The 18,845-nt window shown below is 42.3% G+C and overlaps 1 protein-coding gene across 1 annotated transcript in view; it reads left to right on the forward strand.

The window, feature by feature from the left end:
- Window positions 1-12,496: 12,496 nt before the first annotated feature.
- USP32 (ubiquitin specific peptidase 32) overlaps window positions 12,497-18,845 on the forward strand; it is an 82,079-nt gene continuing 75,730 nt past the window's right edge. Inside the window, exon 1 of the mRNA XM_050908810.1 lies at window positions 12,497-12,554. Within this exon, the coding sequence (XP_050764767.1) occupies window positions 12,497-12,554 (58 nt within the window). The remainder of the gene's footprint in view (window positions 12,555-18,845) is intronic.

Below are 18,845 nucleotides of genomic sequence, written 5' to 3' on the forward strand. Positions count from 1 at the left end.
ATGGAAGAAAACAGCATGAAGCAGAGAGAGGGAGACAACCTGGTAGAGAAATGCCCATCAAGACAAGGATGCCTTCAGGGAGGCTGTACAGGATGTGGTGATGCTTTTTTTTCAGTTAGATATAAAGAAAACTAACTCCTGGGAAAAACCCTGTTGGTTCAGAGAGCAAAGCGCCAGCCTCCTTGCGCACAGCTCTGTGCCGGGGAGATGAAGCGAGGAGCTTGCAGATCTCTTTCTGTGCGTGCCCTGTGCCCTACGTTCACAGCTCTGCCCTGGGCACGCTGCAAGCCCTCCTCAGCAAACAGCTGCTCTCCCATGAGATTTTTCCTCTCTTTGCAACGGAGAGGAATAAAATAATAAATCATAAAATAATAAAAACTGTAGAGGAATAAAAAGGGATTTTCCTCTCTTTGCAATAGAGAAATAAAATGTCAGGCTACCAGAAGGGGTTCTCCTGTCCTATTTTTTGTTCCCAGTCTTGAGGCTTTTCTCTGAAACTCAATGGGGAAAAACTTTTGCCATGTCGTATCTGCGCATACGAAGAGGATGGAAAATAACAACTGGTCGGAGCAACCGGGGCTCAGAGCCAGAAGCCTGTCTGCATCAGGTCTCTCCCCTCTCCGAGTCATGGCATCCTCAATTTCAAAGCCTCGCTTTATGGCAGAGGCTCTCAAATCCGGATCTTCTTTCCTTGCTCCTTTAGAAGATTTTGATATCTGCCTCCAGTGATCTTGTTCGTTGCACAGGAGTGTCAGACTGGCTACAATTCCCAGTGCAATTAGTGCCGCTGGGCTGGCTGCCCGCTGGCACGCAGCATGATGAGGCTTCTGGGCACATGATGTGTGCCAGGGTATGAAGGGGTAATGAAGTTCAGCCTCCTGGTAGTATTCAGGTCTTACCCCTCTGTTGTCACGGGTGCCCTTTTCGTGCACATCCCGCCTTGCGTTTCCTGTCTTTCTCCTGCTCCCATGCCTGTGCTTCACGTCACGCTGCCCCATGCCTGACCCTGTATGCAAGAAGGATGGCTAGTGCCTGGAGTAGTTTTAAATTTCCACTTAACACTTACTTCAGTTCATGGATTTTCCAGAGGAAGTCAGGTTTTGGGGGTATTTTTTTTTTTTTTTAATTTTGGTTTTATTTAAAAAAAAAAATAAATAAAAAACCCAACTAAACAGCAAGGAAATTCCCCTCCAGCCTACAGAATGTAGCTATCAAGAGAAGTGGCTTCATTTCTCTTTCTTAAAGCATTGAACACCCTGTTATGCTTAAAATAATAAAACCAAAAAAGGCCAGCCTTCTTTACGTGATGGGTTTCAGTCTCTTGTATTGATAATGCAGTGGGGTAGCTGTAGTGAAAGGTAGGCTCTGCTGAGATAGGCAGAAGAGAAAAAAAAAAAAAAGCAGTGCATGCCATTTAATTTCTGCAATGTTCTGATTCCCTCCTACCAGCCTGAAAATGCTAAACATGATCCTTTGTCTGGCATATGGGGATTTGGAGAATTGTTGCTAATTACTGCAGTTGTGCTATCTAGCTTAACTGGCTTAAATAATATATTAAGTGCTTTTATGATCTTCCACAACACGCTGGAACGCAGAGAGGTGCGTTTTATGCTGTTTATACTTCATGGCAGGCATAACTTATATAACATTAATCTGCAGGAAAAAATGGATTTTGATGATTTATTGCTTGTATAATTCGCAGCCAGGGCTCTAGATGATAAGATCCTGTTGTGCTAGGTGCTATGCAGATGCAGGGCATGCATCTCTATCTTAGAAGGTGGAATCTAATCGCAGGGAAAGAGGCTGTGGGTGGCTACAGGGAACGGTGGGGCCGAACGACTCGGGATGCCAGGCAAGGGTCTCGGGACACCGCTGGCCAAAGCCCTCCTGAGTTAATGTAGGTCTGATGGTAAAGGCAAAAAGTGTGGGATCTGGAAGAGGATCACAGGAAGTCATGATCTAACTTATTTAGGGAATGTTCCCACTATTTTAATTAAAATTTAATATGAGATTAGGAACAGGTTACTAAGCATCATATCTAGAAGTGGGAGTATTCTAGGGTCTAGATTAGTGCTTATCCAGAAAAAGAAGAAAGGCGTTATGTCTGCTCAAGAATCTTTTTTTACCTCCTTTTTTTTTTTTTAGCAAAAATTCTGTTAGTCATCTGATTCCTGTGTCTCTTGCCTCAAAATCTCCATTTTCTATTATCTGCTATTGTGCCTAATGTTTAAACAAAATGTGAGAAAAGCATGCTGTGAATGTCTTGTTGCTGGATCTAGTGTGATGAATAATTATGGAGCGGCTGAGCAATGCTAGCCAGAGGCTCCAAGAACCTGGTAAGACACATGTTGGGGGGGGGGAGGGCCGGCCATAAACCACAAAGGGAATTAGTGATAATGATTAAAAGATTGGCATATTCTGACCTATAATTTGGTTTAGTTTGACATAGCTCTCTGTAAAATTGCAAGGACTGTTAGAATATGCTAGTAATTAGCAGTATTTCACCTATTTGAAATTAAAGCATTGTGCAGGCTCTGCAGATTAGGGGAAAAAATAGTTTTGTGTCTGGTTTTGCTTACTAGTAGCTTGAAAATAGGGAGGTGAGAAACTTGTGTCAAATCTTGAAGTATAATTTTGCCATTAAGACTGAGGAGAAAGTGCGATCTGAAGACCTTCTGTTTCCTAGCTGTGACATAAAATTAACAGCTATCTTCATTCTCATTCTGTTTTAATATTCCTGCAGAGGAGCAAGCAAAAAGAACTCCCTAGGCTGGCTTCAGTGAAATGGAGGAACTGTTACTTAGACAATAACAGGGTATAGGCTGGGAGGGGAGTGATTTTTTTGTTGGTATTAGCTGGCTAACGTTTGCACAATGCTTTGGATGCTATAAAGTGATATATATCTAATGCTAAAAGTTGAGAGACGCTCTCTGGGAGATAGGAAACACTGTCTAAAGGCATTTTCTGATTGGCTACATGGAAAATTTCAAGGTCATAGATGCACCAGCTTGCAGGGATGCACAGCTGGTACCTCATCACTAAAACCAGCAGAATCTCAACTAGAAGGCTGTTAGTTAACTGTGTGGGTAAAAATGGAAGGAAAAATTGAAACTACCTGAAAGTGGGAGAAACAGCCGGGAAGTGATAAGAGAAAGAGAAATGAGTGGAGAAACTCTTGCCTGTCATCGTGGTGTTCAAGTGCTTTATAAGAACTTCAAATTGCTCCCTTCCTTGAATGTACCAATTTTCTTTTTCAAGCTGCAACAATTTGGCAACCTCCAGCTACTCTGAACTTGTCTTCTATTGCTAAGAATCTGCTCAAGAATCTACTCAATATTCCAGGCCTAATTTTTATTATAGTAGCTGAAAGGAGCTGCTAGGCCAAAAGCTCTTCTAGGAGTAGCTGGGCTTCTAACCAAAGGGAGAGTGAGTGCCAAAGGCTTTTATGGATCATTTAACAGTATGTTTTATATAATAAAAACACATGCAAATACTTAATATAGTAGGCAAAATTTTGATTAACACCTAGTGCTTTACCTTGCTGCATGGGCACAATCAATCCGCAAAAATGGCAAGGCAAAACGCTGAAGGAGCTATTTGTCCAGCAGCGATATGTCGTGTTTGGTTTTGAGTCCACTGTAACACATCAACAGCCACTGCGTGTTCAGCTGAAATGACAGCTAAACAATCTGGTCATCTGCATCCTGTTGTGGCTTATTGCTGTATTTAGGGGAATGAGGTGTGAGGTAGTGGTTTGGGCAGATGGCAAGCCGTCGGATTTTTGTTGTTGTTGTTGTTGCCTTGATCAGCAGTTCTTCATTGACTCTGGACACATTACAGGCATGATACTATCTTAGATAATGCTACTTGCTAAAGAACTTTAAAATCCTTAATTACTATCACTAGCTATTTGACACCATAAAATAGAGGTCTGTTATTTTAATGTCTGTCTTTTTTTTTTTTTTTTTTTAACCCTTGTCTGTAGGGTGTCTGGAGTGTCCTTAACTCAAACAGGGAGGTGTAACTTTTGGATCACAATCAGTGGTAGCGTGTGCATACCAGCATAAAAATGTGTGTGTGTGCATACACATTGGTATATGCAGTTGTCCAGAGTTCTTTTGCTATCTGTGTTGTGAAAGCACTGAACTGAGACATCAGTCTGTTGGCAAGGTCATGAAGGCTGGCAGGTTTGTCTATTTGGGGATGTCCTTTGTTTGTTCAGTGTTCGAATCGTGTGAAACCTTAATTAGCAAATAAGATGCTTTGGCCTTCCCTTCGAAGATCTGAAACAGAATTAAGGGAAGTGCAAGGATGTGCCAAATGACACGATGGTACTGGCTCCATGGTTTTTGTTTTACTCCGCTGCCCTGCTGTTTTGAGACGCGCTTTCCGTTGTATCAGCTGCTGGCAAAACGTTCATGAAGTTGTTACATGTTTTATGCTTTGGTATTGCTTTTTCTATATCCAACAATCAAACTGCTAAGATGTTGGAGACCCTGTGTGCAGCAGCTGTTGAGCTGAGAAGAAAGAAGCCCTTTCTTTGAAAAGGAAAGTTGCCCTGTTGTGCCACAGTGGTATGCCACTGCCTGCTGTGCACCGGGTTTGCTGTTGCACTCTGGGGGCGATGCAAGCATCCTCTTTCTACAATGCAGTTCGGACTTTTCTGAAACAGAGTAAACATTAGTCACTTCTTGCAAAGCCGCTCCTTTCATTTGATCTTCTGTTATTAATTATTTGCACTTCCTCTTGTCACAACACTTTTTTTTGCTGCTGAGGATGGAACTGCAGAGAAATCCTTTACTTCCATTCCAATGACACAGTGGCTTTCTATCTACAAGAGAGTACAAAATTGCTTTTTAGCAAACATTTTTTTTCCCCATTGTTTCCTGATGACAGATACTACTCTTAATCTACACAGAGACAACACTTTGAAATGGGAGATCTATGTTCCCATCAATTTTTGTTACGTTGATAAATCATAGCATGTCTTCCTTTCTGAATGACATGCTTCTGGATTTAGGTCTGCCTTTTTTTTTTTTGTCACAGTTTTTCTTTTTCAATGCTAGCAACAGCCTTGCCAAAGCTCGTCTGTTCCTTTAGCGTTCACTCCAGCAGGCTGATTAATTCTATCACACTTTTCCCTGTATATGGCACAATCAAACAGGTCGATAGAAAATCAGGAAGGACGTGATATTTATAAAAATTTCTAGTGCATTACACTTACATTGTGGCTGTCATTAGCTGTGGCACCTTGTTACTTCTGGGTTAGAGGAACGTCAGCAAAGTCTGCCAGGAAAAAAAGGGGTTTTTTTACTGTTCTTTGTGGGCCTCAAGTGTGATTGTGTCACCCTTCCACGCACAGGGAAGCTTTACTTAAGAGAGCATCAAGAGTGGAGGGTGCCTTATGGTGTTTTCTTCTGTGTGTTTCAAAGGCAACTGCAGTAAAAGTGGGGGATCACTTACCCACAAATCTTAAAATAGCTAAGAATGTATGTGACGTACCTCATTTTCTTTGGTTGTGTAGATAACACTATTAATAACATGAGCTGAAATCAAGTATTGACTAGTAATATGAGCAGCAATTCTGAGTGGCTTTAAACCTGTCATGAACTTTCTGAACAAAAACATCCAGAGAGAAGTGGCTCAGCAAAAATATTAATTAATTCTCTTACAAAGGGGTGGCAAAATTAAACAGAGGTAGCCCACAGCTCAAATAAGGCCTGTGGGATGCTTCCACTTCCCTTGCTGTCTTCCTGTAGAGGACTGGGCACTGCTGTCCAAACCCCTCTTCCCATACCTGCTACAACCTGACACACAGGTATGGCGTTTGCCACGCGTGGGTGTGCATAGCAGGGCTCCTGTCACTGTTGCCTGCGTAGCAGCAGTTGTCACCTCCACGCCGTACTGTCACTAGAGCTCAGCCCTTTGGGGCAGAGGGACACCCTGTTCTCTCCTGCCTCCCCACCCTGATTATATGGCATCGACTCATCAGGAAAGAGGAATGTACGAAGCGTCTGCTGCTGCCGGGAAGCGGCAGGGGACGACTGCCAGCCCGGGGGTAAAGGGCCCGGCTGTTAGGGCAGAGGCAGCGGTGTCAGGGTGGGTGGGGAAGGGCAACTGCTTGAACAAGTCATGGGAGTGCTGGGAAGTGGGGATCTATAGGGCAGGTGTAAAAAGAGAAGTGCCCTCGTGCTGAAAATAAGGGGGAAAAAATCCAAATCATCTCACTCTCAGAGTCCCCTGGCTACACCACGCTGCAACCCTGGTGAGCACTGCATTCATTAACATGTCCCTTCAACAAGGGGGATGATTACTGGGTTTGCAGAAATCCTGTTTTAGTATTGGTGGTTAAAAAATAAACACAAAATTTATTAAAAATAGGGTGGGACTTCCTGAGAAAGAAGATAATGCTAAGACTTCATTTTCTTATCTGCTGCTAGTTACAGTGAGCTTATTAAAACTGAATTCTCTAAGTGTTACATCTGTTTTATTCTCGCTTTTTTCTTTTTTTTTTTTTTTTTTTTTTTTTTAATTCAGCTTTGACCATAGAAGCCATGGCCTTTTCACCTGCAATGTTCTGCTACTACGTTCATGCTGGCAATAGTGTGGGAGTACAGCTTACATGGTTACAATGTGACATAGGAGGGTCCTGGTAAGAATCTGTTCCTTGTTTCTTTTTTTTTCCCCTAGTTCATATACATCTGTAGTGAATGTCACCCTCTGACTACCATTCTAAACCACTTGTTTCCTAGAAAATGTGGGATGTGATAAAAGTTGCAATTTGCATACGTAGTTCTGTTGTTCTTTGAGGAAGCCTTTTGTATTTTCCTCTTTCCCTCTGATAACATCAGAATTAGGCTGGCAGATAATGATTTGAGGCATTTTTCTCATTCATCAGTTCATTATAATTAGAAAGATATGAAACGATTTAGCTATGAGCACTGCAGGCCTACAGTGAATGAATACTCTTACTGCGCCTTGATATCTCTCCCACCTTCTGCTCTTTTCAAATATTTGAGATGTGCTCTGCTGCACTCCATTCCGGACTGTCTGTGAAGCAGGAAGGGGTACAAGTGGTTTCATGTTTGTACAGTGCCCAGCACAGTGTGTCTCAGATCCTCACTGGTGGCAATAAATGCAAATTACAGATGATAATTGGCTCTCACAGTCCTTTACCAAGTTTCCTTCCAGACTGAGGGGCGAAGATAGTTCTGGTAGCTGTGTCTGCGTTGGAGATTCGGGATCTACATTTCAAAAGCACATAAATGTCTTAAAAGAATAAATCCTAGTGTAGTGAGTAGGACTTGTCTGGCCAGAATCCATTAAATGCAATTACAAATCCTACTCTTACATTTCTGCTCTGTGACCATGAGAAAATGAAGTTTTCTACGTGCTTCTAGTGTGGGACTGTGGTTTTGTTCAGGTTTAAGTTTCTTTTTTTTTTCCTTAAAAAAAGAAAAGAAAAATTTTATCAAGTTTAAATGCCTGGGGTGGACTTCCCATCCCTTCCTCCAGTTGCTTGGAGCAGATCAGGACAGAGAAGGAAGGGTTTCTTAAATAGAGTGCAGACTGAAATGCTGACCTTTGACAGGTAAAAACTTAAGCCCTAAATGATTGTTTGAGCATTCAAATGCTCACGTATTTTCCTAGTCACAAATTTGATTTTGATGACCAGAAGTTCACTTGCTGGAGTAATAAAAATCCAAAAAACTCCCGTACTGGGTTCCTAATACACAAATTCCTAAAGATGACCCATCCCACAGCATGTTTCAGCAGAATCCTCCTTTTTGTGGATAGTCCATAATAATAATACAAAACTACTTTACAAAAATATTACAACTAAGTAATAATTATAGGGAAATATTTATGAGATACGGAGAGTCAGAGAATCTTTGGTGCTATGGGCTACTGTTCTGTGGAAGTACAAAATTTGAGATCCCTTCTGCTCTATTTGGCCTAGGCCTTTGACATGAGTTCTCGTATTATTCTATCAATTCCTCATCCCCTCGTGCTATTTTGTGGGGTTTTTTTTTGTCTGTTGGGCCATCAGTTTCTATACAACACTTACGGCAGTTTCAGCTTTAGATTTAGCTGTCTGAATGCTTTTTCATCTTTGTGCTGAACCCCTTCAGCCTTACTTCTTTATCCTGTATTAAGTGCAAATACTAAAGAGTAGCCTAAAGTTTTGTATTTTTTTATATCATCCTCAACATAAAGATTGCAACTATTCTGGAGAATAGAGTGCAGCATTTACATAGAATAGCATAATACATTTATATATTTTGAAGTAGTTTGCAAAAATCAACTGACCCTTAAAAAATTAATAATATCCCAGGGCGGGGAGACAGATGTTGGGGAAAGAGAGGCAGAGATTTAGAGGCAAATAATAAAGCAGGGCCTAGAACTTGCATTTTTGGTTCCTGTTTTTAGTGAATTTAAAATCAGGAAATCCTAGGGACTTATACAGCTCTTCTCAGAATTGTTTTTGATCCACTGCAGCAGTTCCACAACTACTTGGCTCACCTCTTTTGAGTTCACGCCTTTTCAATGCAATGTGAAACACCTACTCCTTAGCAGATGCCCACTTCAGCCTCAGCTGAAGTCTGTGTGACTTTTTTTCCCCCGTTCCTGGTAGCCTTGTGGACTGCCAGCCACCCTCCTGGTGACTGACAGCTGCTCTGCCAAGAAGGCAACGTTGCTGCAAGCCTCCTGCAGCTTCTGTGCAGCAGTAAATGTCTGTTTTTCCACAGATACTTGACAATGATGCAAAGACACTTAAAGATATTTGCTAAGTGCTTACGAATTAATTTTTGATTAGCAAATAATTAATCACAGCAATCAAAAGGACACGTGGCCAGTTACAGTTAGATTTGCATATATAGCACTTTTCTACCAGAAGAGAGGAACTCAATTCATCTAATACAAATCTAAATTCACTGTATCTTAATTTGATTTACCTTTGACATAACATTTAAATAGTAGCAACATCTATAATCTTATGTTCCCCAATAAGGCTTCATTAAAAACTTACTGCCAGATCTAATCCACAGTTAGCATAGAAAGTCTTATTTCTAGGTTCCTGCTTCAATGCCTTTGAGAACATGCTTAATTTAATCTGAACAAAGACACTGCCATCGTAAGTCTCCAGTCTGATTTTCCAATCTAGAATATCTTTGTTATTAAATTTGGTGCAAGCCATGGTGCATACAATGGATCAAGTAAATTGTTTTAAAGCACTCTTCAAACAAAATTCTACTGCTTGTTAGACATCATTTGTGTATCTGGGACATAAAAGAGATGTCACTTTAGTTTGGATTTTTTAAAGTGTCATACAAAAATGCAATATAAGTCTAAACAACTTAGCTAGTTATGAAAAGCAGCAAGCTTTAATGTAATACATATTTTTAACCATTTTGGAAAGAGCATTTTTTTTTTTTTAATACGAAGTGTTAACCATCATTATTAACCATCCTTCCAATCCATTTTCCTTCCTCTGGAGGAAGGAACTCCTTACTAGGGGTTTCTGCTTCCTCATTTGCATCACATACCAAGTCAGCTGTTTGTGACTATACTTTAAGCTGGTGGCAGGATCTGACTTGTAATTATAATTTTAGACATTCATTTTTTTCATGATTTAGCAAGTGAACCAGTTGTCTTAAAAAAACCCTATACTGCCTAATAATCTCTGCCTGAGAACAGGGTTTGTGTATGCCACAAGTAGAGGTTCTGTCAAGACATAACAGAGAAAAATGGAATAGTTTTGCAAAGTGCTGGTGAGGCCTCAGCTGAAAATGGAATAAAAGCCTGGTTATCCATACTTGAAAAAGTGATCTGAAACTGGCATAGAGGGAGCCTGCTAAGAATTGGTGGAATGATGTACTACTTTAGAGAGGGGCAACTAGAAGAGCTTAATTTGTTGAGGTTTTTTTGAAAGCTGAAAAGAGATAGATGGGTTTCTGTAAATATACAGAAAGGGATGCTGGTAATTAATCCATGTTGCAACATGGAATTGAGTAGATGCAGGACACCAGTTAAACTGTGGTGGCTGCAATAGCGTCGGATGGGAATTGTGGTCCCGACAGGTGCCTTCACTCCTATGGGTCTAGGCGAAACAGGCCTGCGAGTGTTATGTCAGTTCTGTGGTGTGCCTTGTTACTTGGGGGTTTGTTGTTGCTGTTTAATAATATAACTTACTGAAAGTAAGAGAGTTAAGGGAGGTGAGGCAAGGATAAATAGTCATGGAGAAATCGGCATGAAAACTAGAAATTGGTGTGAAGCTGTCTTACAACACCCTTGTAGTTGCTTCCTGCTATAATTGCTTTCTGTAACTGCTCTGCCAAGCAAAACGGGACTCTTTATATATCACTATCTTTGTAATTCAGAGGAGCAACCAAAACATTAAAAGATAATTACTAGACATAAGGTCACACAGGAATACCACAGCGAAGCCAGGAATTAAACCATGTCTCCTCAGCTGCGAGGTAATACTTAAAAAAAGTGATCCATCACAAATGGAGCATGGCACAAGGAATGCCATCGTTAGGGGCTGGAATACTTCATTTAATCACAAGATAAAACAGACTTCTCCAGCTGTTTCTAATACTGCCAACTTATGCTTTTGATTGACATGTTGCCATGTTTGTTGAATTCATTCTCTCAAATACCTTAAAGAGTTTATATTGTATCTAAATTGAAAGCTGCTTGGGTGAGGGACTATATTGAGAAGAGATATGTAAAGGTAGCATAGGAATAAGAGGATATAAGGGAGTTTATATCCTCTTTAAAAGATAAGTATGTAACAAGTGGCTGGTGGGTGAAGCATGTTTCCAACAATTTCATTTATATTTCTAAAAAGCACTTAAGCTCCCCCCTTGCCCCCATAGTCTGTATTCCAGAGAGGCAAAAGGTCCTCTGTGGCAGGTTTTATGCTTGAGTGTAATAATTACATTCTTTGTCACAAATCTAAGATAATAAACAATTCAGATGATGGCAGAAAAAAAGTAAGAGGGCTTTACGAAGCTTAATTCCTTTGTAGTGTCTTTGCACTTGAGTAGTGTTACATGAGGAGAAATTTGGCCTTCAAGCTAGCTTCTCTGTAAGCAGCATTCCTGGCTTTGTGTATCAGATATGAAATTTGTTTGGAATGTTTGCTATAAAAATACCTATGCGTGAACTTACATCAGCAAGAAAGTAACTTTGGCTTGACCTTTCTCCAGCTCTGATGTGGTAAGATCATTCAGTACGGAAACCGTAACTTAGGGAATGACTTGCAACTGGTGTTTTTACAGGCTTTGTTTCTGTGCAGGAACAATCCTTGGAACGAACTGCCCTTGGAAATCAATGTTTTCTTTCAAACTCCTTATTTTCTGCTCGGGAGTGAGCCAGGGTATGTTACCAGGCTTAATGTTGTAACAAAGCCATTTGGGAAATCCTCCCATTCTGTCCAAGTATTGGACTGAATACTAAAAGCAAATATGCTGAAGAACAGCAAAGGACAGAAGTATTCTTGATCCTTTTACAATTCAGTCCGTGTTTCTGTTTCAGACATTGAAAAGACATTTTAATGGAACAGAAACTTCCTTCTGTCACCCCATGCTTGCAGTACTTCTCCTCCGAGGACTTTTCTGAGGAAAGCCGCGGTCCCCTGCGAGGTACGAGGGGGGCTGAAGGGCCGAGGCACAGGGTGCCGAACCAGGGCCGCGACCCTCGCCCTGCCGTAGGGGGGAAGAGAGGCCGTTTCGCCCGGGGCCCCGTCGCACCGCAGCCTTGCGCCTCTCCCTCGCTGCATGGGCGCGCACCTACCGCAAGCGTTGACCGTTTCGCCAAGTGCCAAACTTCGAAGCGGGTGTGCGAGGGGAGAGCTCTCCCTCACACCCTGTGGGGCACGGCTGGGCGCGTAACGGCCCTGACACATGACCCGAGACGCCGGCTCCGCTGCACAGCCCCAGCCGGCCTCTTTCGAGCCTCGCTGCCCCTATAGCCACCCCAAGGGAAGGGCCCCGGTTTGCCCGGGCCAGCGGTCGGCGCAGGGGGCGGCATGCCCTGCCGGTGCCGCTCCCGTCAGCCGCCCCCCTCACCCGGCAGCAGCGGAGGGGGAAGGCCGGGGCCGCGCGCCGGCGCCTTCGGCTGGCAGCGAGAGCGAGGCGGGTGCTGCCGCGTCACGTGACGCGGGGCGCTCCCCTGTGGCGGGAGGGGAGCGAGAGGCGCGCGCGCGCGCGCCGTCCGTTAGGAGGCGCCAAGGGAGAGGCGGGGGGGGGGGGGAGCCGAACCATAACAGCCTTCCCCGTCACGTGACGCGGCGCGGCGGGCGGGCTCCTCACGTGACCCGCCATGGAGGCGGCGGCGGGGAGGGCGCGCGGCCGCCTCCTCCCCCCGGCCGCCCCGGCCCGCCCCGCCCCCCCCGCCCGCGCCCTGTGCTCCGGAGTCGCTAGCGGCGCAGCCCGGGCTCCGCGGCGCCGAGCCGGCCGGCGGGGGAGGCCATGGACTGAGGGGCATCATGGGCGCCAAGGAGTCCCGCATCGGCTTCCTCAGCTACGACGAGGCCCTGCGAAGGGGTGAGGGCGGCGGAAGGCCGGGGGGGGGAAGCTGAGGAGCGAGCCGCGCGGGGGGGGAGGGGGCGGCTGCGGGAGGGGGCCCCGCTCTGCCCCTGTCAGCGGGCGGCGCGGCGAGGCGGTGTCTGGTGGCTCCTCGCACCACCATGACAGACCCCGGCGCGGAGACACTTGCGCCGTTCCTTTCCCTCAGGCTCCTTCCCCGCCCCCTTCCTCTCCTCCCCCCCCCCCCCCCCTATTTATTTATTTATCTCCCCTGTCTTAATAATGGGGCCTGGGCAGCAGCCGCGGGGAGGATCTCCTCTCCTAGCCGCCTCCACGCCTTGGCAGCAGTCGCCGGTGGCCCTCGGCGGTGCCGTCCTGCTCCCGCCTCTCAGCCCGCAGCCGGGCGGGGAGGGAGGGCGGCGAGGGGCCGAGGCACCCGGCGGGCGCTGATGCCGCCAGACCCTCCCGCTGTCTCGCAGCCCTCGGCCTTGCCTTTTTGCCTGTCGCTTGCCGGCTCTCCCTAGTTACCCTGGAAAACGGCGTTGGGAAATCCTGCCATCCCGATGTGACGGGACTTGCCGTGCTGCTCCTCTCCCCGCGCTGCCTGTCAGCTCACGGCTTTCTCGTACCTGCTGGCTCCTCATGTTTACTTGCTGCTGTCCGTGATGGGGAGCACGCATCTGCATCTCTAGGTTGAAAGATGGAGGTAGCTTGCGTGGTTTGTTATATATGTTGCTCTTTTAGTCCGTTTCTAGATTCCGCCTGGAGAATTTAAAGAGGAACTAGCGAAGGGAAAACATAAACAAGCTAAATGCTGAATACTTGCAGCTGCAGGGCTCCAAGGCGACAGGCAAGCTACACCCTGGCAGCTACCTTGCTCTAGAACTGATATCCAAGTCCAAGGACAAAGAGGGACAGTAATTTTCAACAGTAAATGGTTTGCAAGAAGGATAGTTTTTTATAATTGTTGCTCTATTGTGCATTCATGTGATGTAGTACAGACAGTTAAAGCAGTTCACCTGTTTGATATTTAAAGCATTGATAAAATTCATAAGCTCAAACCAGTACATGGCTGCCCTTTTTATTTCTACTTACATCTGAGAAGCATATAATGATTGATAAGGGAAAACTGGGAGGAAACACTGAGTGTTAATTGAAGGAGAAACAAATTAATGTGAAATGGGATTTTTATTAAATATATTTTAATTTTTTTTTATGGTGGAGCCTCTGAGGGATGCCATGTCAAATAGGAAATGGAGCAACATACTGTCAAGCAGAAGAAACAAATATGTGATTCAAACTCACTTTTGTTACAGATTTTAAACATAACAGCCTTGAAGAATTTCACTTCTAGTGAAAGTATAGGAAGTCTTCAAAGGCATTGGTGTATGTATATTTAGAGGAGCTGGAGTCATAAATGTAGCTTGGTAGAGGTGTGAAGTTGAATATAACAGGAAGTATTTGAAATAAGCTCTCCAGTGAAAAATACATTCATTTGGTCAAGATGTATATTCCAAAGTTCATAAATAAGAAAAACCAAATGGTTTGAATTTTAAAGTTAGATATAAACTCCTATACTGCTTCAAAATCTAGGAAGTTGATCTGGATGTTTCATAATTAAAAGTTTACTTGACATAAAAATAAGATTTTTTTTTAAAAGTTATTTAAAAATATTTCTTGCGCAGTGAATGTAATATTTTTCTTTGATGTTATTCTATCCGTATGAGGCATTTAATACTGTTTTTCTGTAGGAGAACAGAGAGGTTGTTTTAGGCTCTCTAATATAAATTGATGTTTTGCTAAATAACTACGTTGTTTACTTAACCAGTGAATCATTGTATGTATAAAACAGGCTAGTTATCAAAACATTATTTGTTAGGCCATTCGTACTTGCGCAGAACCATGCTGGTACTTGTGGCATTTCTGTGGACACAAACAGTGGTAACGGATAAACGTTAAAAAAAGAAAGCCAAATATATTTATGTCCAGTTAGATTTACCTTCTCTAACATTGTGTCCTGGTTGTTAAATGCTGAGAAAGTTTTATATTAGGTGATATTGTACAAATTTTTCAACTGTGAATTCTTCATATGTAATCAGTAGTGGTTAACTATACTTGTAGAAGTAGTAATCATTCAGAATGTTGTGATCATGTTTTTGAGACACTAGTTTTCATTTCAGTTGTTCACAATATCTGGAAAAATGCAATGAATGCTGCTGGTTCTGTAAGCTTCAGAACATAAGGCTGACTTTTAAGTTGTGAATGGCTGCAATCTTATTTATTGCAATTCCATTTTGGGAGTAACCAAAGGTTGTGAAGGTGAGGAGAGTTTTTGTGGTTAAACACTCACAATATAAATAAGTGTAGCTAAAATGTAACTTCTGTTCAAGGAGATGAAAATGTGAGAGCAGCCTAGTGTTAATGGCCTTTTTCACCCTTGAGTGTGAGATAGTACTGCAAAATTTTTTTTTTTTTCTGCTTGTTGGCACAGCTGACTGCGCTGTGGATGACGTGGCCGTGTGGATGGGCATGATGAAGTTGTCTTGTGTCCACCAGTGCAGGTCACACTGAGTCTTGTTAGTCTCCCTTTTTCCCTCATGCCTTGTAAAATCTGTGTCCGGTTGTATAGTTTGGGAGTGAAAAGTAAGGGATGCTATTTTAGACATCTCTTCTCTTGTTAAGAATATTGCCAAATTATGGTCATTTTATTTATAGTAGCCAGAGGCACTACTTTGGTTGTTGCTGTGGAAAAGGTGTGGGTTCTGAACTTGCGGTGAGAGCTCTTCCTGACCCTGTAGACCTCCTTCTGAGGATGACTTCTTTGTAAGGAGGTGAAATTCATGGACAGGTCATTACAGGTGAAGTAAAAGAAGTGCTTCATTCCAAACTGGGCATAAGATTATTGGTTATTTTATCAAACTAAGTTTGTGATGGCATAAACTGGTAATGTGGCTCTTGAGTTTGTTGCTTTTTTTCTTAGCCCTAAGCTCCAACAGCAGTTTTCTTCCTAGGGCAGTGCCACAAGTCAGGCAGGCTTCCCTAGCTCAGTCAGTATCCCTTTTTGGTTTGGTGCCTTTTCCAACGCGGGCCTCTGATTTCTGACTCCTCTACTACCATTCTGTTCATCAGGCTGTTTGGCTGCTTGCTCTTTCTGGGGATTGCCCAGTGTTAGGCTTTGCCTTATGCCAAGGAAGTAGTGCTCTAAAGTCTGCCTTATCTTTTACTTGTTCTGCTGGCAGCCTTGACACCCGATTCCTTAAAGAGCTGTCTTTGGGCCAATAAAACTTTGAGAGGAGGAACTTTCTATTACTGTTGTGTTAGCTCGTGCGCTATGCTATGTTGTGTATAGAATATTTTAATAAAATTCCCCAGGAAAGAGATGGCTACATGGTATTGGTGGCCAAGTTATTTCAGATCCCTAGGGACTGTATTTTCCAGTGACTGTTAACGTATTCTGCTTAAGTAACTTTCAGAATATAATCGCAGACTGAGCGTAAATTTATGAAGGTACTTGAAAATTATGAAATTATAGAATCTATAGTCAAAGTTTCTCTGAATGCTGCTTAGAGGAGATCGTGCTCAGGCCGTTTTCAGGTTATGTGTGCTAAATATTCCATCAGGTAACCACTTAAAAGAAATGTCAGTGAATAATCATGGTTCTGTGAAATTTGTGCTGAAGAGGAAGGTGGGTTTTTCTTTCTGCTTGAAGCAAGGTAAAATTTTTGTTGCATGTATGCTGGGATGGAAGAAGGGGGAACTGCCACAGTGTCAGCGTGGTCAGTGAGTATACTGTTTGGAGAAATGAGTGGCTGCTGATAGATCCGTTTCATTGTGTTTTGTTTTGTGCACAATAATCTTTAAGAAAAAGAGCAAAAAAGAACAAAAATAGTGCCATCTTTCAAAAATATGCATGCAATTAAAACGCCAGCTAATATTGAGGCAAAACTTGCAAGTGTATCAGTTTCACAGGATTTGCCTCTGGAGAGGTCATGAAATAGTAGTTTTTGAAGACAGTTTCCTTTCCTGTTTGTGTATCTCAAAGATGTTAGCAACTGGAGAACAACAAGCCTGTCAAAGCAATGAAAACCCGCTTTAATCCACAGAAAGGTTAGTTAGTATGCTTTCCAATAATCACTAATGTTATGTGATGGGCAGAGCATAAATCTTGCTGATGACCTTTTGTGTCTTGACTGAATTTGAAAAATAGCTACATTTGTTTTATTTAAATCAAGGCATATATATCTGGTGTCTGATCATTAACATCCTCAAGCGTACAGATGTAATAAATCTGACAAAAGGATGATGGAAAACTTGTGCAAATATATAATCATCTATTTGAGGTTGTCTTGATCTCAGCCTGGTGACAAAATCCATGGACTCAACCCTTGAGCCTATAGAAGACTACTTTTTATTACTCCAGACTATGAAATTAACTTTTTAAATCCCAGATGCATTTTTAGGAAAAATTATCAGGGAACCGCTTTAGTGGTTTATTCTCTTCTTTCTATATCCCACAAAGGCAATAGTTGTACTTTCTTTTCTCTCATATCTGAAAAACAGTTCTTGAACACCATAGGTAGGTGAACATTCTTCAGGATATGTTCTTTTCTAGGGGTATGAACCTGTGTCCTTCTGTTTAAGGAGCTTTGAGTTTTCAGATGCATGTGATGAAAATGCCTAGATCTCCCTCAGCCTTCTTTTTTTTCTTTTTTTTTTTTTTAGCTATCAGAATGAATAGGATCCACTGTTGAGACAGTCTAGATTATGCAGCGAGACTTGTTATGTCAGCCAGTATTTGATGGCTTTAGGGCTCTGTCATATGATTAAAGCAGGTATGAATGCATAGCTTCACACTTCCTGTTTATAAATCTGTAAAGCTGCAAGTAGCTGCTCAAATTCACAGAGCAGTAATTATTTCACAACTTTGGCATTCAGTTCCGATGCTTGTTTTGGGAGGATACCTCAGTAGTCTCTGCTGAACATGTACTACAATGCACAAGTGACTTGGGGAATTCTACTTAAACTTCCACGAACTGGTGAAAAGAGGGTGCTATTAGAAGAGAGGTTATTGATCTGTAATTCTTCATCTGCTAAGTTGCAGTGACCACTTTCTCTTCTTTTACTTCAGGTTCCAAGTTTAGAGAAGTGTACTCAGTGGTTTTCAACCTCTTCTTACTTATAACTGCCCAAGTTATTTCCTATTGGAAATGAGGAACATTTGTATAGTGAACTTAAGTCAACTAACAGTAAGTTTCCTTTCCTGAGATGCCTTTTGTGGTCTTTAGAAGTTCTTTACGAAATACCAGTTGAAAACTAACGAATTAGAGGAAAGCGTTGCCTTCTGCTTAGGCTTCTGTGAGTGCTGTGGTTCTGAGGGAGCTGATCACATACCTTTTAGTAGGTTTTTAGTAATTCTTAGGTGATTCCCAAGTCCAGCTGTACCAAGCATGGCAGTAACTTGGTGAGTAATTGCTCAGATGTTGGACACAGTGATGTAAGTCTGATAAAAGAGGATTTAAGAATGTAAGCATTTAATAAACAAGAAACAGTTGAACATCTTAAAGCAAAAAGCCCTCAAAACCTTGAAATATGACTCAGTAAATGTCGGGAGTCCTCTGGTTTCTCGCTTCAACAGGTGAATCGTGTCTCTAAATAATAGTAGTCTCATAATATTAGATGCATTTTTGTCCTGTCAGCATGTGACTAGAGATTCAAATCAAAGCGGTCAGGAAAGCTGCCAAATGAGCATAAATAGATAATATCGTTCCAGCCATGGTGGCTGGAAGTTAAAGGATAAGCTGAACAAATCCTCATTTTGAGTGTTAAACATGTTCATATAAGCTACAAGTACACTATTAGGCTATTATATATGTAATATATTTTCTGATATTGATGTAGACTAAAATTGGGTACTCTAAACATTTATTTGTTTTATTGGTTATATGCCTATATATCTCATAGCTCATATAACTGTTGCTTGTTCTGCTTTATTTCTTGTATTTTAATCAATGAAATCAGTTATTTTTCATGGTCACCTCTTTCTAATCAGTTTCTAGTTTTTACTCCTGTAACAACAGGCTTTTTTTTTTTTTTTTTTAATTTTTTTTTTATTAAAGTAATATACATGCCCAGAGAAAGTTGTTGAACTTTCATCCTTAGAGGTTTTCAAGACCTGCCCGGACAAAGCCCTCCGCAAGCTGGTTTGAGTTCAGTGTTGACCCAGTTTCAAGCACAAGGTTGAACTAGGTGACCTCCTGAGATACTTTCCAACCTGATAGATTCTATGAAATATTTCTGTTCATCTTGAAT

This window comes from Gymnogyps californianus, chromosome 20 (genome assembly GCF_018139145.2).
Source record: "Gymnogyps californianus isolate 813 chromosome 20, ASM1813914v2, whole genome shotgun sequence".
NCBI lineage: Eukaryota > Metazoa > Chordata > Aves > Accipitriformes > Cathartidae > Gymnogyps > Gymnogyps californianus.